Genomic DNA, 21,354 nt, shown 5'->3' on the forward strand with positions numbered 1-21,354 from the left:
GCATTACCAATGTGTTTGGGAGAGCCCTAATATTCTTAACTTATTGCACTACTGAACTAAAATAAGTATGCAAAACATATAAAGACATTACATGGAACGTGCCCTAGTGTATTTCCGATCACTTTAATTGTACTCGCACTGCAAAGTATTCTGAACCTGATACTTCCAGCTGGAGCTGCATGTAACAATCTTTCATCACAGTAATTAGTTGCATGTTGTCATACCTTTTAACGGACCAACATTGGAGTTCTGCAGATGAAATTACAGTGCACAGAGCTTTCAAAACCTCCTATGTTTCTTCTTTAAGTGAAATGTAAACCTAGGAGTTTTCAAATAGTACACTTGAAAAACTATCCACTATCACAACATATTCGCTTTCCCTCTAGGACGAGCGTGGCTACCAGAAGTGGCTCAGTGTGTAAAAGACACGGACTAAGATAATGACACTGAGCTTGAAGCAGGGAGAACCTGGCTCGAATCCCGGTGTTAGCTCCTTGTGACCTTGGACAAGTCACTATCTCCCTGTGTAAGCGCATCTGGGCAGGGACTGCGTCTGTAAAAATCCAATGTATCGCGCTTCTTACCGCACATTACACTGCGAGCGTGAAGCGCTCTTAGTCCCACTGGGAGACAAGCGCTATAAGAAATAAAGCTGTTGTATGAATTCAAGTTGTTACAAGAGCTTTGTAATCACACCGACACGTGTACAATTAAAAGCTTATACGTACGCCATGCTAAAAGACGGTTTCGCATCCTGATCAGAGAGTGCTGCCATCGTATGTTGGGGGAAGCCTATGATGGAATCAAATACCAAAATCACAATTCTGAAAACTAGGCATGGGAAAATATAAATATATAATAATAGGGAGTGAGAGGGGGAAGGGTTGTGAGCTCTAGCTACTGTCGATGATTAGGTGCCAGGGGTGAGAGAGTCATAGAACACAGGAAGAACACTTGCCTAGGCAAGTGAGAGAACCCCTTTTGAACAAGCACTCATACGGTGGTCACAGCAGAGCGCAGCTAGGTCACACTGATTGAAACCTTTTATGTGGGTTTGACCCGCAATACCTTAGTGACATACAGATATCACTCTGTATATAGTCACAGAACCACAGGTTATTCAGATGTGGCATGAAAGCAGTTTGACTGTTACTATACTCCAGTGACACACACCAGACTCTTTCAAACATTATAGATAGACCACACTGAGGCACCATATTAGTTTTGCACTTTATTAATAATTCTTTCTTCTATATGGTACCAGACATTCCTAATCATTCTCCTTCAAGTACTACCTCTATTAATTTATAAATAGACCTAGGGGCAATTCGTTTAATGCGTTTTTAATTGTGTTGAGTGTTTATGTACTTCACTTACTTTACCCATATACACTAATAAAGGTTCATTTTTTAAATTTATCTGTACCTATCACCGTATGAGTGCTTGTTCAAAAGGGGTTCTCTCACTTGCCTAGGCAAGTGTTCTTCCGGGGAAAATATAAATATAGCAGCGACACCCTCCCCCAGAAAAACCACACACGAAACCAAAGGAAAACTATTTTACCAAAATGTAGCCGGAAAATATTACGTCCAACACACAGACACTGCAGCAACCACTGGATGGGGAAAGTACCTGTTCCCACCTGCATGTTTCATACGCTGTGGGCACCCACACACAGAATGATGCACAGACACATAAGGCTGCGTTATAGTGGGCGCGACCGCGGTCGCTGGTAGTCAAAGGATTTTTACTTCAGTGATCGCCGTGTGACGTCAGTGGCACGTGATCAGTTCAGCCAATGAGGGCGAACCGCTCACGACCATGACTCCGCCACGCCTCACGGTCGCCCTATAAGCAGGAATCGCTATTACAATGGCTGACGTCACACGGTCGCGTTGCCGTAACTATAAACGCAGCCTAACTAATGAAAATAATGTAGTGAAAATTTGCACTAGTTGGCAACAAAGCATATATTGGTATGATGAGGTGCTCAAAATGAATGAACTGCTCGTCCTGGTGTACAATAAGGGCTCTACATTTGCAAGCATATAGGACATACATACATACATACATACATACATACATATACACACACACACACGCACGCACAGTACCAGCCTCACACTGGTGAGACCAAAAAGGTAAAAACGGCTGTCATGGTGTATATTAAGGACTCTACATTTGCACTTTAACATTTTACAGGCATATAGAACAGACATACATACATACGCACGCACACACGCACATACGCACGCACACACGCACACAAGGTTAAAACTGCTGTCTTTGAGTAGGTTTACTGGCTATGCACGTCTGTAACCCAGGCTGAGTAATACAGCAGGTATAAACTTATAGGGGTCCATGCCAAAATGGATAATAAGTCAAGAGGGACACACAGTGCTCATTTGCATGTCATTACCCAGAATCCTTGACTGCAGTGGAAGCATTGTATGCGAAGCGATAATTGGGTGTGTGTGTGTATATATATATGTGTGTGTGTGTATGTATATATATATATATATATATATATATATATATATATATATATATATATATATATATATATATATATATATAGTGTTCGACACACGTGTGGTACTAGGTGGCGAGTAGATTTTTTTGATCTCTTCTTCCGGCGATATACTTAAAAACAGTGTCTCTTGGAATGTTATCTGTGCTTGTCCTTCCCCATATATATATTGGCTTTATTTTTGTTTAAAAAATCATGACACGGTGTAATATGTCACGTGTTGTTGTTCATCTAAGGTTGTATTTACCAAATTTTAAGGCCTGCTAAGGAAGAGATGATTGTTATTATGTCCTGATATGTAAAACCATAGAATTCAAAGAATCATTTAATACAATTGGCAGAAACCTTATAAATGCATACTCACAAACGTAACACACACACACACACACACACTTCCATAATCTTGCAGTTCCTTCCTCCCCCTCTCCCCTCATTTTAATGAAGAAGAAGACATGAGCAGGCACTTACCCATGCGGATAAGAGAGCACTCTGAGGTGCTGCAGGCGGGTGGAGGGGTGACATGGTGCATCAGGAGTTCCTTGTAGTGGCTTTCATCCAAAATTACATGGTAGGTTCCTTTTAAAAGGGAAACCACAAATCTCTATATTATGGCCTACAAAGCACCCAGAGCTGGATCATTATAAGACAACATGGATCATTCTGGCATTCAAATGTCTAATGTATGCAGCCAGGCAGTGATCAATCACATGTAATTGACAATCAAATTCAGAGCCATTTTTGTCCTCGAGTTAATGTGCAACCCCATAACAAATCTGCACTAATAACTACAACCCACTCCGACCTGCCCCTGCTGGGAGGCAGCAAGTTCTGATCTCCCATGCTATAGGCATGGCATGGCTGCAGTAACCAGGGTTCCCCTGCTTTTATCAGTTCTTGGAAATACCAGTGAAGAGCAGGATAGAGAAGGGCAGATCTTAGCTATTGTACTAAAGAGGCTCTCTAGCACAAGAGGGAACACAGAACTACAATTTACTTCTCATCCTCATGCAAAGTCTTTCCTTCATCTACAATGCCCACTGCACCGAAACACATTCTAGTTACAATTAGCTTACAATCGTTATCTTCAGTGTCAAAGTGGCCAGCAAAGCATTACAAAAAATGCCAGACCCAAGAAATGGAGTGAAAATATTAGTGTCCTAAAGTGGTGTATTACAAATACTAAAACAGTAACCTCAAATGTAAAGCATCTCTTACGGAAAGAAGTGGCTTAGTGCTGAAAGTCCTACCTGGACAGTTACACAGTATAACTTATGTACGGTCATCTTCTTTAGATGTGGGCTCTTTGAGTGTGTGTGTGTCTATTTTCATTATAGTTTTATTTCCCTTACATCGATGCAGTTGTGCTCCAGCCCATTCCTATTTTCAATGTGATATGGGGACATATTAGAGAGTGTTGCTCACCTCCAGTCTCTCGAGTGAGTACAGTGCAGACACGAACCTCAGCAGAAAGGCCTATAACAGATACTCGGATTTTGCTCGCCTTCAGACACTGCCAAGGGGAACAAGGGGAAGTGCAATGCATCATCAAGACAGAAAACTGTATACGTTATACCAGGGGTAGCCAACTCCAGTACTCAAGAGCTACCACCAGGTCAGGGTTTCAGGATATCCCTGCTTCAGCACAGGTGGCTCAGTCGAAGACTGATTGAGCCACCTGTATTGACACCGGGATATCCTGAAAACTTGACCCGTTGGTAGCTCTTGAGATCTGGAGTTGGCTAACCCTGCGTTATACACACACTCTTTATCCCATCTGTCAAATGTCACTGAAAATATTTACTGCAGTTAAACGGGTTATTAATTGCTTTACTGTAAACACGTTACAGACCTCAATGGTAAGAAAACCCACAAGAGCGATCAATATGCTCAATGTCATTGTACAGTACAAAATGAGAAGACTTCCTGGGTTTTTTTCCCTCACCTTTCAAACTGTGAGAGTAAAATATACCAAGTAGAACAGTGGTGGTTCCCCAAGCACTCCACATCCACGGAAAAATAATCGCACAATGCCGGTGCTCCTGCTCAAGAAAAGGCCTTCCTGGGACGGCCACACAAGGGTGCGAATGGAAATGAAGAGGAGGCCCATGCAAAAAAGATTTCATCAGCCAAACATCGGACGTCGCGGTTGCACCATGCACCTTTATCAAGCCCTCACCTCAATAAAGGGTGCATGTTGCAACGGAAACGGCAGATTTTGGGCTGATTCAATCTTTTTTGCATAAGTCCGTTGTGCTCTCATCTTCATTTCCATTTGCAGAGTAAAATGTACATCAGGATCTGAAGCCGAAGCCATTTGACTCGTACAGTACAACACTTATATCCTTTACACCGAAGCAGGGTTAATTATGCAACCTCTAGCCTGCAGAGGCAGGCTTCTCATCACAATGTGGATTTCTACCGGAAGAAAGAAGGTTAAATGATGATACATTTCTAATGCAATATTTAACAGAAACACAGTAATTCACTTTTTTGCCTTCTAAGCTAAAGTAGCCACTCTAAAGCTGCCCTAGAAACATTAAAATTACTGTCTTGTTTGAAAAATTGAATATAACAAAGCAGAGCAAAAAAAGGTGCATCAGGTAAAATAAGCAACAGAGAAAATTCAAGGTGGCCTCACAAAGTGTAAGGAAGAAGTCAGCGGAGTCATGGGGGAGACAGAGTTTCTATTTCCAAGAGGACATAATAAAATTAATACTGCCGCTTAGATTTGCATGAAACCTCTATCCACTAATGCACAAGGGCACATGTGCTTCTGGAAGTCAAGAGGTTCATTTCAATATTCTTAACAGCGATTCACTCATTTCCAATATGGGTTATTGCCCAGCTATCCTGTGTTAATTGACTTGAACGGTAGTTAACCCGGGATCACAGTGCGATAAATCAGTATCCGGTCAGTGATTTCCCTCTCTCTGGTTGGTCCTGGGAGGACCTTACCTTTATCATATCGTAGATATTCGATGGATCACAGGTTGTCAGGCTGCTGAAGACCACCAAGATCTCACGACTCGTATGTCCCGGCATGTGCCTGTGTGAAAAAACCATTAACACTCAAACACAAAACTCTTTCCTTGGCTGCATTCATTAATGCATTTATGACCAAAATCCCACAAAGTTGTACATTTGACATCACAGAAAAGAACATTTGTATCCTTTGAGATACAGACTCCAAATAATACTAGGTCAGTAAGACAATATTTCAAAAATATTGCTTTACATGAGAAAGGTACAAGAAAGTACAATGTATACCTCCATACACTTAAGATCTACGCAGACAATCTTATGAGCCAGATTAAGTGACCAGCACAAATGCAAAAGTTTTGAGCCCAGGTGCCTTAATACATGTTAGAAAGCATCTCCTCAAACCACAAAAGCAGGAATTAGTGCTCAAAGCCACGATCTCCTCCCCAAACCCCAATCTACTTAACAGAACCATCCATTGGCAGTATAACACAACCGTTTTTATCCCAATCAAATGTACAATATAAATGTTGGTTTATTGTTCAGAGGGCATGTGACTACAAAGCAGGGAATGGGAATAATGATTAAGCGACTGATTGGATTAATCACCCCCATTGCTCTCAATGGTAAAAAGCAAAACATACATTATTTTCACAGAGAACCAATATTTAAGCTAAAAGTAGTTAGACTGATACATTTCTCCGACAGCCGATTGACATGAAAAAAGAAGAGGAAAGTATAGGCATGTCGATGCGCCCCCCGCAAATCACAATAAAAAATATACCACTTCACAATAACCTCTTTATAAAATAAGGGTTTTTAAGGCCCTGTGAGCACTGACTTGAGCGTCTGCATAGCAAGGTTCAGGGAGTTGTAGAGGGATGGCTCCCCAATGCAGCATGAGTCAACTGTTTTCTTCAGTACATTAATGTGTTGCCTGGGGTTGCCTGGATCAAACAAAAAAGTAAAGTTGGAAATCCTGTTTTGAAGTTAATTATCAAGATCTGATGGATGACAGGCACCTACAATTTGTGCTCTAATGCATATGGGAACAACTAATTGATCAGCAAAGCAAGCACACATACCCTACCGTTGAACAATGCAGGGATGTGTATTGTTCGGAAGATTACCTTGTCAACTTAATTATAAAAAAAAAGATTATTATTCATCGCTGCCTTTACCGAGGTTACGTTATGTGGGAGGTGTAGTAGATGGTTTTTTTTGGCTCTTTATGATGTCACTAACAGAACAGCCTGTAGAAGACAGCATACAATGCCTTCGGTCTAATAAATGACACAGACCCTCCATTATTCTTTATGCTTTAAACTCCCGCTTGACCTTGGTAATTAACATTTGGCTCTCAGTGGATGTCAGAGGGCCCCCACAACCCCTGCTATTTCTCACTTAAAGCTCAACACCGTGGCTGGATTTACCGAGTGCTAGGCCGTAAGGATTCACACAGATTAGTACATGTGGACCTGTGACCTTTTTCCGTCAGAAACATATGACTACTCATTGTCTGCGTGTATCTATTATTAGGTTTATCTTTCGCTGCTGAGGTGCATCACTCTGAGAATGAAATAGACAATAAACGTATATACAGCACTACACACCAGCAAGTTCGGTCAGCTTCTCCGCTCGCTTGTTTCTTGTAACAATAAGCCCAATCTGAAAAAGCCATAAATGCTTAGTACAACATGATATGCATTAGCTCTTCCTGCAACTTGGATACCCCAACACAGGCACCTACTTAGCTACATATCAAAATATAGCAGAGCTGGGGCCTTGCCGTATTAATGCTGTAACACACTTTTAGATTCAGAGACACGTCGGTGAAAGAAATAATAAATCAGAATATCGGAATTTAAAAGGTGCCATTCAACTTGGCATCATATTTGTTTCAGGCGGATATTTTAGGAAAGAAACAAATTAAAAGAAAGAAAAAAAACGTGACCCCAAATTTCTAGATGGGGGCTTATCAAATATGTTTCATCTATTCACTGGCCGTCTTTGAAGTCAATTGAAATGTGGTATATTGGAATACAGGGGGATATTTGCAATAGTCCAATGTGTATCAAGATGAATGAAACAAGACTATTTGCAACTTTGCCGTTGTCAGGTTTTGCCAGTCCATCCGTTTATTATCATCTAATTGGCTCTAGTAGTCCAATCAGATGTTAAATTAAACAAATACCTGAAAAACACTTTAAAACAAGCAAGTTACAGGTAGTGTGTAATTGAAAAGAAGAAAGCCTTTTGATGGGGTAAGAAGCAGAGTACACAACGCCCCACTACTGTGGGAATACATTATGTAACAGCCCAAGTGAACTCGACGTGGGCAAACTCTGCTTACATGAAACAAGTTGTAATCTGGCATTCACCTAGTTCTTATTTGAAAGAATCCCATTAATTAAAACGAAATATTTTTAGAGAAATATCACTGATACGAAGGATTATTATTTTTTTATTTGTATGCGGCCAACGTATTCCACAGCGCAGTACAATGTGGGAGGGAGGGACAAACGAGTACATCTATTTTAAGACAAACTGAGACAATAGGAAGGAGGTCCCTGCCCAAAAGAGGTTACAATCTAAAAGGTGGGGAGTGTAGACACTAGTAATAGTGTGTGTGAGTTTCTCAGCAAAGGTTTGGCTATCAACATAAGGACGGTCAGTCTCTTTAATCAAAGCATGTATAAAAAGAACGAATAGGGTGTGGCACCTGTACATACCTGGCTTATAGGGTTTTGATCAAAGTATTCTTCCACAAAATATTCCAGCAGCTAAAAAGAAATGGGAACATAACACCTATTTGTAGCACATAATAATATGGATATGTACATTACATGTGACTATAGAAAAGACAGTAGTGCCGTTAGGACAATATCTGCAGAAACATTCGTTGTTAGAGGGATTAGTAATGAATCTTACTAAACATCAGGCTACACAAATTGCAGGGTCACAAGTTCCCCATAGCACCGATATGGTCATAATGTAACTGCAATACTCCAGTGACTCAGTGAATATCTCAAACCAAGGATAACTCTTCAGGCTCCTGGGTTACTATACTTCAATCATTCTCGTTTTAGATTTTATAGCTCCCATAAGGTATATGCACTTAACCTTTCGTCCAATTTTAAAATTGAGCATCTTGCCTTTAAAGCAGAAGTCTGGCTATGATTTATATTTAATGGGATATTTTTTTATATTTATATTATTATTACCTGAACTGGGGAGTCTCTCTGAGCTGATCCGCGGTGCCCCGACCTCTGGGGGCCCCCTGGTTCCTGAGATATAACTAGTTTTGTCCACCATGCCAATTAATATGGCTGCAGGGTCAGGCTCGGTGAAGTAACATATAGAAAGTTGCAATGTTATCCGGAGACAACACAGAAACTTTCTATTGGTGCCCTGCAGCCATATTTGTAGTTTTTTGGTATCACACTCAGAATTGTTTTTTTATTATATCAGTGTTTTTCAACCAGGGTTCCTAGGAACCCTTGGGTTCCCCAGGCATGCCTAAAGGGTTCCCTGCTATTTGCTGGTCATTTGGAAATTGTATCAAATACAGAAGAATTTACAATGCATCTGATCACAGAGTTGCTTTTAGAGATGGTTGGGGGTTCCTTAGAATTTCATTTAGGGTTCCTTAACCAAACAAAAAGGTTGGAAACCACTGTATTATATCATGAAACGGGGGGTCACAGAGCCGACAATGTACGCAGAGCTGAACATAGAATTTTCCCTGGCACAAGCAGCTTACAATCTATGTTTAGCTTCTGAGGCAGCGGGAGACAAAGGGACTCACAAAGCGAGCCGACACAGATTCAAACCGGCTTCAACCGCTTCAAAAGGCATTAACTACAGCACAAGTTACCTTCAAAGTACATGTGAGCCTGTTAGGTTTCAGATCTTGGTCTTCCATTGTTCTTGATCCATCAACTACCACATAAAGGTGGCGCATCTGGTGGAATAAATAATATGTATATATTTGTAGATTCCCCAATCATTGACCAACATAAACAGGAAATGTCAACATTTCCAGAAACGTCCCTACAAACTTGGACAGACTTGTGTGGATGTGATATTAACCCATCAACCAACCGGCGGTAAGAATCAGATGAAATAATCCGAGGCACGTTCCCATTTTCTGCTTGGCAAAAAACGCCAAATTGGAGACAAATTTTAACAAGACCTCATTCTCACCATTCCAAGTCGAACTTGGCCATGACGTTCAAAGACCCTATAAAAACACAAGGAAGATAAATAGCAATTAAAACATGGTTGATAGTTTGTATATGAAGGTAGTTGCCCGACAAACTGGCATCCTGGAAGAAAGTTAAGTTTGCAGTGCATTTCAATGACACAGCAGCACTCCCCATCAGTTTCAGAGAATGGTAAAACAATACACTAGTTAGGCACCTCAAATAAAGTAGTCTGGCTAATAGCATCATGATTCTTTTCCGTAAAACTGAGAAAGCATCATGCCCAGCAGAAATACCAATCAAGCAGCCGGCTAGTGATGGTAGGTCAGGTAGTGATGCTGAGGGGAAGGCCTGCATTCACCAATCATGTTGTGACATTCTGTATAATAAGAATTTCAAACACATTTTTTTTTTAACACTATGGGGTAGAGTTGGGCAATATACCAGTTTAAAGAGAATACTACATTCATAAAAATGACAATAAGTCAAAAAATGTTTTTTAATTATCTCAGTATTCTGTATCAGTGAGTCATGGGAGTCACTGACATTTTCGGGACATTAGGCTGCGCTTATAGTGCCGGCGACAGCGACGCTGCAGCAAAACAAATGCACTGCCGCCATCGCGTGCGCTTATAGTAAGCGCCACGCGACGGAGCGATGGATTGGTCGCGATCACTGGAAGTGATCTCTATTTGACTTTCTAGCCTAATTGTTAGAAAGTATTATAGGAGTGCATTTAAGCAAGGCCAACATGACGAATTGTGACAGACTTTCTTTATGGCGCCTTAGGCAATGACCGACTTGAGATCATAGTAAAAAATATCTGAACTATTAAACTACCAGAAGGGCCCTGCAACCCGCAAAAAAGGTTACATTAGTGTGGAGGTGGGGGAACAGTGTAGAAGTTGGTACATGAGGATTTTCACTTTATTTTTACTCCAATATTTCATGCAGGTGTGTTCACTCATGATCTATAGCAGTGATTTTCAACCTTTTAAGAGCCGCTGAACTCTTTAAAAATGTATTCTAAATCTGTGGAATCCCAGTCCATTAACCTGTACATGTCAAAATACTATTGCTGTGGTAGGGGTTGTATTCTTTACACAAACAAACAGATTTCCATATCACATACAATTCATGACACAATATAAGATGTACTTATATTTTTGAATTATTACATTAAAAAAATATGGCAAAATTTGATTATTCAGTCTTAAAGAGAGAAGTATGTACCACTGATGTATAGAATCCTGCACATGAAATGCCTTTGTAGTGTTATTTGGGCCCTGTGGGGTAAAGCACAGCAGGCTAATATGTGCTCTATGATATGGGGGGGGGCTTTGAAACAAAAGAAAATATTCATTAATGACCCGCTTATGCCTTTTTGGGCAGAAAAATATGGAAATCACAGATAACGTTCAGAATTAATTTAACTTGCAAAGATGCCTATAATGGCTTTGCTGCAATCACCAGACCCAATGACAGCAAAGGGAATTACAGCTTCAGTGCCGAGAGCCTCCAGTGCCTTTCCACATGGCATGAAACACCACCCGTACCTTTTTCTTTTGTCCTTGAAAAGAATTTCTTCAATTGAGGCTTTCAGTGAACCAGACTCGTCTTCCTTGAGGACCTCCCTACAGACAGTAAAGATAATAAGAATTAATATAAAAGCTTGAAGAAAGAGAAATAAAACACATAGCAACAGATACCAGATGACAACGTTTACCATGTTCTTTCGTAGCCGCCTTCCCAGCGCTTGGTTCTCTCAGGCTCCTCATCCATGTTTTAATCTTCTGGAATATACTGTTTCTTTAATAAGGATGCTAGCAGAATATGCATAACATTAGCAAATATACTACTTTTCTAATAATTACCAAATTTGTACAATATTACCCCAATGTATCTGTATTCTTGCTAAGTCCAGTAAGGGTTCTGTTCAACCTCAACCACTGTGACAAAGACAATGCCACCCTAGATTTGTATCTCGTTTTATTATGGTGTTATTGTATGGTATCCCCATGTTAATTATAATCTTATTAATTATGTAATACTTGGAATAAAACCGGAAAATCCGGATGACATAATACCATATAGCTCACAAAATATTGCAATTCACTCCCCTTCATTTGCACCAACCAGATGTCTCCCCAAACAAACCATCATCCAATTGATATAAATCTGACTGTAGATTATGAGCCTCAATGCAATAAATCAGTGCTGGGAAGGAATGGGATGATTCACAAAATGTGGGACTGCAAGGGAAGGTAGACACCCGAATAGTAGCCAGCCAATGTCAGATGGGTGACAGATGGGCATCTACCCCAACCATGGCCCATCACACATTCCCACCTCACTAATCATACAGCAGCCCTAACAAACCCATGCTAGTAATAAAATCTTCTCTCCATGGGGATTTCTAATCCAGGACCATACATGTCAATACTTTGTGGTGCTAAACTGTAACAGCGATGCCCAACCCATCCCCCCATCCCCATCTGTATAGCCCCTTTCCAGAATATGTACTTTACCCAACACACTGCTCCCCCATCACCTGTGTAATAGCTCTCCCCTTTATATGCTTTTTAAAAAGTCCAACCAGTGTATTACCTTTGTATTAGGACTCTCCCCCTTTATGTTGCATTAGGACTGTCTCTCAGTGACACACACTCCCTCCCCCCTTTATGACTGCGATATTAAACTCTCCCTTATCACTCTAATCTCGGGACCGCTCGCGCCGGACCCTGTTACAATAATCCTTGTATTTGAGACCTTCCCTCCCCGGTGTCCCTTCTTTAATCTTCCCCACGCCCGTTTTCCTCGGACCTCTCTCCGCTGCTTCTCACAAGTCCTGTACCATCAGAGCACCACGCGTGTGTGCTGTTGGACGGGTTCCGGCGCAGGCAGCAACCGGGGAACAAACGTTCCGCTCACCACCAGTTCCGGGAAAGGTATTGAATTAGCTCCTGCTGCCTGATTTACAGCAAGCGAAGAGTGACAGGGTGAGCAGGCGAGCCCAGATCTGCCACGGGGTATATGCAGTGACTATTTATTGTCTCTCTGTCACACTTACGCTGAAGAAATCATTCATACAGAAGTATTCTTACCATTCCATTCTTTTTATTATTTTCAGATACAGTGACAAAAAGGTAAATGCACAACGTTTTGGGGGCTAAGTCCCTTCGTCAAGTGTATGGCAGTGTCCAGGCATCGTGGAGCCCAAAGTGTACTTATATATCCCAAATTAGGAAAACTAACACACTCCCTTTTAATGTCGCGCAAACCGTGACTACAGTGACGTCATCGGGAGCCACATATGAGAAAATGAACATGTGAATACGTCGTAATCATTTGCACATGAATATGCACATACCCAGACTTCCAGTGTATTGCATGAATAAGGTAAACAGCTGTATACAAGTTACTCTGAAGTATTCACTCTCTTTAAGGCTGCGCTTATAGTGCCGGCGACAGCGACGTCGCATCAAAACAAATGCATTGCTGCCGTCGCGTGCGCTTATAGTAAGCACGACGCGACGGAGCGACGGCTTGGTCGCGATGGCTGGAAGTCATCTCAATTTGCTTTTTCCAGCGACCGTAGCCAGATGTCGCCGGCACTATGAGCGTAGCCTAAGGCTGAGTCCCCACTGGCGCTGAGCACGCTCATGCTTGGAGAGTGCTCCAAGCATGAGCACCGGGTGTCCTGGATATACGCGCGCGCGGGGAGGGGGGCATTGCGGGTAGTTGAGCGCCCGGGAAAGTATAATTTTTTTGTTTATCTAAGCGCCAAGCGCGGATGAGCGTGTGTGCACGCGCGCGCACAGCGTGAGCGGGGACTTACATATATCTATATATGTAAGTAACCGCTGCAAGCGCCGCTCAGCGCTAGCGGGGACGCAGCCTAAGTCTTGTGTTAAGATAGATGAGGTAGCAGAGCGCTCAAATGCCAGGTCAAATGATGATATAGTGCCAGAACCAACATCAAAGGAAATCCATAATCACAAATGTAAAGTAGTGGTAATGCAGCTAACAATATGGGAACAGTCCTCCTGAAGACAGGTAGTGGGTAGTGCGAGATCACCCACGATCAATCTCATTGGTAGGTAACCCTATAGCAATAATTACTCATGTTCCTTGGTGTGGCTGGCTGGCTGTGCAACTTCCAATGCTGGAATGCAGAAGTAGAAGATGAAGAGGAGCGCACGAACCGGAGGGAGCAGGAAAGGACCCAAAATCAAAAATATATTAAAAAAGGTACTTTATTGTGTCATGAGACCCATCCAACGTGTTTCGAACGTCACCACGTTCTTTATTAAGGATAACATACAGTGTAATGCAGCCTAATAAATACCCTCTTACCTGCGTCCAATTCGCGCCAAAACGGCAAGCGAAGTGACGTCATGATGCAATGCGCAAAACCGTGCGCATGTGCAGAGCGCCAAAACGCGGTCGAAGGGCGGAAGTGCCTACAGCAGGATGGAGAGAGAGGCTAAACATGTAAGGGCAATATAATATACAGGTGCCCAACCAGGACAAAAGCAGTCAGAAGACCAACTCCAATGAATATTAACTAATGATCCTCTACAGACCATAAGGATAAAAAAGAGAAGGTGTGAAGGGAAATAAAGGGAAGAAGGGAAAGGGAAGGGGAACGAAAAGGAACAATAAGAGGCATATGAAAAATCTTAAGAGATAAACAATACAACAATGTTAAAAACAAGTTATTAAAAAAACAACACAAACAGCTAATAAATGGAGATAACTAATATGACACAATATATAATAATGTAAAATCATCAACAAAATCACTAATCAAGGTGTCAGAGAATAATGTGAGACTAGAATATGTAGAACACGAAAGGAAAAGAAAACAAACATATACAAAAAATTCAGAGTCATATTTTATAAATATAAAATAAACATATTCCCTGGATCCAAGGATGATCTGAAACTACAAGAAGTGGCCTAAATGCCATTCAATATTTAAACCCATAGGGAAGCGCGTTCTAAGAATAAAAATCCAATACGCTTCCCTACGGTTCAATAAGTTGACGCGGTCAACTGTCATGAAAGAAGATGGAAGGTTTCATATGTTTGCAAACACTGCAATAACCGCATTTGAAGGAACCCCTGGTGGTGAAAGAAAAATTGCTAGTCTTAGCAATGGTTATGTCACTTGGGGAAATATAGGAACCGACAGTTCTCGCCCTACGATACACAAATTTAGGACCAGACCCAATATATTTATTCAATATTGGGTCCATAGATAAGACATTCCAATGTTTGGAGATAATTGATTTAATGTCCACACTCTGTTTGTGAAACTGTGAAATAAAGAGTGGACATTTATTGTCAAATTTATTATGCCCTTTGTTCTTATATTTATTACCATTACAATACTGTTTCATATAAGTTTGTACATGTGTATCAAGGGGAGAACGTCCAATATCCCTAGCGGGTAACAAAGATGATCTCTCTGTATTGAGGGCGATATCAAATGCATCAGTGATGCTGGTCGCAGAATAACCTCTATCAATAAATCGTTGACTAAGGTCCTCAGACTGAGAAAGAAAGCCGTCAGTAGTCGAGCAATTCCTTCCCAGCCTAAGGAACTGTCCCTTAGGAATAGCTCTAATAATATGGGGTGGATGGCAACTGTCCGTCCTCAAGAATGTGTATCTTGAGTTTTGTTTTCTATAAACATCTGTTTTAATTATTTTATTAATATCCACAAATAATTGAAGATCCAGAAATTCAATGTGATGTGAGTGAAAATTAAGAGTGAATCTAAGATTATAATCATTATTATTAAGATAATTAACAAAAGAGTGCAGTGTAGTAACATCCCCTTTCCAAATAATAATTAAATCGTCCACAAATCTTTTATAAAAAATGATATTGTTATGAAAAGTGTTGGCGCATGAAAAAATAAATTGTGCTTCCCACCACCCCATAAACAGATTTGCATACGACGGAGCAAAGCTCGTGCCCATAGCAGTGCCAATTAACTGTAAATAAAATTTGTGATTAAAAGTGAAAAAATTGTGCATGTTGAGGAAAAAAATTGCATCTAAAATAAATGCTGATTGAAAGATTGAAATTTCTGGTATCTCAATGATGGGTGAGCTTAAACCCTGGGAGGAGGGACCACTAACCTCCAGCCAACTGATACTAGTTGAAAAATTAAACTGGGGTTAGAGCTTGCTGGGATTGTGTGTTTATTAATTTTATTTTTCAATAGATACCAGGTATATGTATTTATATACCACATATATATGTATATATATACCACAGAACGGTATCGTCTATTCATTTTTGATTATTGAAGCTGGGCTAACACGGTACTGATATCTCTACATACATATATATCTACTATATATTTGTGAAATCACTGTATGTCTGCGTCCCAAGGGTCAATCGCATTGGACCTTGGGCCTGTCACTCCTGCTCAGGCCATGCCCGCCCCCGCACACCTCTCATTGGCCTACGTCCAACACCAATGCCACACTGTCCCACCCCTCACTGACTCTCATTGGCCTGCGTCCAATGCCCGCCCCCGCACACCTCTCATTGGCCTGCGTCCCACCCCTCACTGACTCTCATTGGCCTGCGTCCAATGCCCGCCCCCGCACACCTCTCATTGGCCTGCGTCCCACCCCTCACTGACTCTCATTGGCCTGCTTTTCACAGCTATCAAAACCTTCACGTCTGCTACCACAGACTGCCGAATCAGGTACAGCAGTGTTTCCCAAACTGTGCACCGCGGCTTGGCTAGAGGGGCGCCGCGATCAGGGCCGCCAGCAGCGGGAAACAAGGGCTGCTAGCTCATTTAAAAAAAAAAAAAAAAACCTCTGAGGGGAAGCAGAGGAGCGGTCACGTGACCGCTCCCATCCAATGGGGCTGCAGCCTGCCCGGCATTGCAACTGCAGAGCCACCAGACAGCACCAAGGTGTGTGTGTGTGTGTGTGTGTGTGTGTGTGTGTGTGTGTGTGTGTGTGTGTGTGTGTGTGTGTGTGTGTGTGTGTGTGTGTGTGTGTGTGTGTGTGTGTGTGTGTGTGTGTGTGTGTGTGTGTGTGTGTGTGTGTGTGTGTGTGTAAAACGGGCTGCAGGGTGTGTGTGAAAAACGGGCTGCAGGGTGTGTGTTGTGTGTGTGTGTGAAAAACGGGCTGCAGGGTGTGTGTGTGTGTGTGTGTGTGTGTGTGTGTGTGTGTGTGTGTGTGTGTGTGTGTGTGTGTGTGTGTGTGTGTGTGTGTGTGTGTGTGTGAAAAACGGCCTGCAGGGTGTGTGTGTGTGTGTGTGTGTATATATGTGTGGGGTGTGTGTATATATGTGTGGTGTGTGTGTGTGTGTGTGTGTGTGTGTGTGTATATATGTATATATGTGTGTGTATGTATGTGTGGTGTGTGTGTGTATATATATATATATATATATATATATAATGTGTGGTGTGTATATATAATGTGTGGTGTGTATATATGTATGTGTGGTGTATATATATATATATATATATATATATATATATATATATATATATATATATATGTGTGTGTGTGTGTGTGTGTGTGTGTATATATGTATGTGTGGTGTATATGGATGTGTGTGTGGTGTGTGCGTGTGAATATATTTATCAAAGTTGCACAATGTTAATAAATAATTTATTCTCACATGTCTTTTTTTTTTTTTTTTTTAAATATTATATAATGCACACACACACACACACACACACACACACACACACACACACACACACACACACACACACACACACACACACTGACAGCTACCAAGTGACAAACACACACACACACACACACACTGACAGCTACCAAGTGACAAACACACACAGTGATACCCGCCTACCAAGCGCGCTTGCTGTCTCCTCTGCCAGGCAGCGCTGATTACAGATGCAGGGGCTTTGTGCATCTGTTCAGCCCGGCTCAGCGACGCTGAGAGAGGGAGGCCCGGCGCGCACGCTGGAGGAGCAGCACCGGGAGACTGAGAGAGAGAGTGATGTCAGAGAGAGAGAGAGAGTGAGGACAGAGAGAGAGAGAGAGTGAGGTCAGAGAGAGAGAGAGTGAGGTCAGAGAGAGAGAGAGTGAGGTCAGAGAGAGAGAGTGAGGTCAGAGAGAGAGAGAGAGAGGTCAGAGAGAGAGAGTGAGGTCAGAGAGAGAGAGAGAGAGAGTGAGGTCAGAGAGAGAGTGAGGTCAGAGAGAGAGAGTGAGGTTAGAGAGAGAGTGAGGTCAGAGAGAGAGAGAGTGAGGTCAGAGAGAGAGAGAGTGAGGTCAGAGAGAGAGTGAGGTCAGAGAGAGAGTGAGGTCAGAGAGAGTGTGAGGTCAGAGAGAGAGAGGTCTGAGAGAGAGAGGTCTGAGAGAGAGAGAGTGAGAGAGAGAGAGAGAGTGAGGTCAGAGAGAGAGTGAGGTCAGAGAGAGTGAGGTCAGAGAGAGAGAGTGAGGTCAGAGAGAGTGAGAGTGTGTGAGGGAGACACCAACTGCGCACTGCAACTGTTAGGTATGTATATACACCTTTGTTTTTACTTTGGGCGCCGCGTAAAAATCCTGATCGCCTTGGGGAGCCTTGAACCGAAAAAGTTTGGGAACCACTGAGGTACAGAATCTACACACAACGCACAAACAGAGCACACACACACATTCACACAACACCAAACACTGCAGACTGCCTCTTCAAACCCCCCCTCCCCTCCACGCCACACATCTCCCTCCTACAGAAGTATTCTTACCATTCCATTCTTTTTATTATTTTCAGATACAATGACAAAAAGGTAAATGCACAACGTTTTGGGGGCTAAGTCACTTCGTCAAGTGTATGGCAGTGTCAAGGCAGCGTGGAGCCCAAAGTGTACTTATATATCCCAAATTAGGAAAACTAACACACTCCCTTTTAATGTCGCGCAAACCGTGACTACAGGGACGTCATCGGGAGCCACATATGAGAAAATGAACATGTGAATACGTCGTAATCATTTGCACATGAATATGCACATACCCAGACTTCCAGTGTATTGCACGAATAAGGTAAACAGCTGTATACAAGTTACTCTGAAGTATTCACTCTCTTTAAGGATGCGCTTATAGTGTCGGCGACAGCGACGTCGCATCAAAACAAATGCATTGCTGCCGTCGCGTGCGCTTATAGTAAGCACGACGCGACGGAGCGACGGCTTGGTCGCGATGGCTGGAAGTCATCTCAATTTGCTTTTTCCAGCGACCGTAGCCAGATGTCGCCGGCACTATGAGCGTAGCCTAAGGCTGAGTCCCCACTGGCGCTGAGCACGCTCATGCTTGGAGAGTGCTCCAAGCATGAGCACCGGGTGTCCTGGATATACGCGCGCGCGGGGAGGGGGGCATTGCGGGTAGTTGAGCGCCCGGGAAAGTATAATTTTTTTGTTTATCTAAGCGCCAAGCGCGGATGAGCGTGTGTGCACGCGCGCGCACAGCGTGAGCGGGGACTTACATATATCTATATATGTAAGTAACCGCTGCAAGCGCCGCTCAGCGCTAGCGGGGACGCAGCCTAAGTCTTGTGTTAAGATAGATGAGGTAGCAGAGCGCTCAAATGCCAGGTCAAATGATGATATAGTGCCAGAACCAACATCAAAGGAAATCCATAATCACAAATGTAAAGTAGTGGTAATGCAGCTAACAATATGGGAACAGTCCTCCTGAAGACAGTTAGTGGGTAGTGCGAGATCACCCACGATCAATCTCATTGGTAGGTAACCCTATAGCAATAATTACTCATGTTCCTTGGTGTGGCTGGCTGGCTGTGCAACTTCCAATGCTGGAATGCAGAAGTAGAAGATGAAGAGGAGCGCACGAACCGGAGGGAGCAGGAAAGGACCCAAAATCAAAAATATATTAAAAAAGGTACTTTATTGTGTCATGAGACCCATCCAACGTGTTTCGAACGTCACCACGTTCTTTATTAAGGATAACATACAGTGTAATGCAGCCTAATAAATACCCTCTTACCTGCGTCCAATTCGCGCCAAAACGGCAAGCGAAGTGACGTCATGATGCAATGCGCAAAACCGTGCGCATGTGCAGAGCGCCAAAACGCGGTCGAAGGGCGGAAGTGCCTACAGCAGGATGGAGAGAGAGGCTAAACATGTAAGGGCAATATAATATACAGGTGCCCAACCAGGACAAAAGCAGTCAGAAGACCAACTCCAATGAATATTAACTAATGATCCTCTACAGACCATAAGGATAAAAAAGAGAAGGTGTGAAGGGAAATAAAGGGAAGAAGGGAAAGGGAAGGGGAACGAAAAGGAACAATAAGAGGCATATGAAAAATCTTAAGAGATAAACAATACAACAATGTTAAAAACAAGTTATTAAAAAAACAACACAAACAGCTAATAAATGGAGATAACTAATATGACACAATATATAATAATGTAAAATCATCAACAAAATCACTAATCAAGGTGTCAGAGAATAATGTGAGACTAGAATATGTAGAACACGAAAGGAAAAGAAAACAAACATATACAAAAAATTCAGAGTCATATTTTATAAATATAAAATAAACATATTCCCTGGATCCAAGGATGATCTGAAACTACAAGAAGTGGCCTAAATGCCATTCAATATTTAAACCCATAGGGAAGCGCGTTCTAAGAATAAAAATCCAATACGCTTCCCTACGGTTCAATAAGTTGACGCGGTCAACTGTCATGAAAGAAGATGGAAGGTTTCATATGTTTGCAAACACTGCAATAACCGCATTTGAAGGAACCCCTGGTGGTGAAAGAAAAATTGCTAGTCTTAGCAATGGTTATGTCACTTGGGGAAATATAGGAACCGACAGTTCTCGCCCTACGATACACAAATTTAGGACCAGACCCAATATATTTATTCAATATTGGGTCCATAGATAAGACATTCCAATGTTTGGAGATAATTGATTTAATGTCCACACTCTGTTTGTGAAACTGTGAAATAAAGAGTGGACATTTATTGTCAAATTTATTATGCCCTTTGTTCTTATATTTATTACCATTACAATACTGTTTCATATAAGTTTGTACATGTGTATCAAGGGGAGAACGTCCAATATCCCTAGCGGGTAACAAAGATGATCTCTCTGTATTGAGGGCGATATCAAATGCATCAGTGATGCTGGTCGCAGAATAACCTCTATCAATAAATCGTTGACTAAGGTCCTCAGACTGAGAAAGAAAGCCGTCAGTAGTCGAGCAATTCCTTCCCAGCCTAAGGAACTGTCCCTTAGGAATAGCTCTAATAATATGGGGTGGATGGCAACTGTCCGTCCTCAAGAATGTGTATCTTGAGTTTTGTTTTCTATAAACATCTGTTTTAATTATTTTATTAATATCCACAAATAATTGAAGATCCAGAAATTCAATGTGATGTGAGTGAAAATTAAGAGTGAATCTAAGATTATAATCATTATTATTAAGATAATTAACAAAAGAGTGCAGTGTAGTAACATCCCCTTTCCAAATAATAATTAAATCGTCCACAAATCTTTTATAAAAAATGATATTGTTATGAAAAGTGTTGGCGCATGAAAAAATAAATTGTGCTTCCCACCACCCCATAAACAGATTTGCATACGACGGAGCAAAGCTCGTGCCCATAGCAGTGCCAATTAACTGTA

General features: G+C 41.9%; 1 protein-coding gene across 8 annotated transcripts in view; it reads right to left on the minus strand.

Moving 5' to 3' along the window:
* Positions 1-21,354, minus strand: part of GTF2H2 (general transcription factor IIH subunit 2) — a 33,026-nt gene that overhangs the window by 6,797 nt on the left and 4,875 nt on the right. The window contains exons 1-12 of one of the 8 annotated variants that reach the window (XM_075592106.1): positions 12,538-12,778; positions 11,441-11,507; positions 11,271-11,348; positions 9,716-9,752; positions 9,387-9,473; positions 8,242-8,292; positions 7,123-7,177; positions 6,351-6,456; positions 5,486-5,576; positions 3,953-4,040; positions 2,999-3,106; positions 729-792 (exon numbers count right to left, since the gene is read on the minus strand). In XM_075592106.1, coding sequence (XP_075448221.1) covers positions 729-792; positions 2,999-3,106; positions 3,953-4,040; positions 5,486-5,576; positions 6,351-6,456; positions 7,123-7,177; positions 8,242-8,292; positions 9,387-9,473; positions 9,716-9,752; positions 11,271-11,348; positions 11,441-11,496 — 821 coding nt within the window. In that variant the 5' untranslated portion in view covers positions 11,497-11,507; positions 12,538-12,778. Of the gene's footprint in view, positions 1-728; positions 793-2,998; positions 3,107-3,952; positions 4,041-5,485; positions 5,577-6,350; positions 6,457-7,122; positions 7,178-8,241; positions 8,293-9,386; positions 9,474-9,715; positions 9,753-11,270; positions 11,349-11,440; positions 11,538-12,321; positions 12,779-21,354 lie in introns of those variants that run through there. The other 7 variants (XM_075592082.1, XM_075592098.1, XM_075592071.1 and 4 more) reach the window with 7 other exon arrangements.

Source organism: Ascaphus truei, chromosome 1, assembly GCF_040206685.1.
Source record: "Ascaphus truei isolate aAscTru1 chromosome 1, aAscTru1.hap1, whole genome shotgun sequence".
Lineage (NCBI taxonomy): Eukaryota > Metazoa > Chordata > Amphibia > Anura > Ascaphidae > Ascaphus > Ascaphus truei.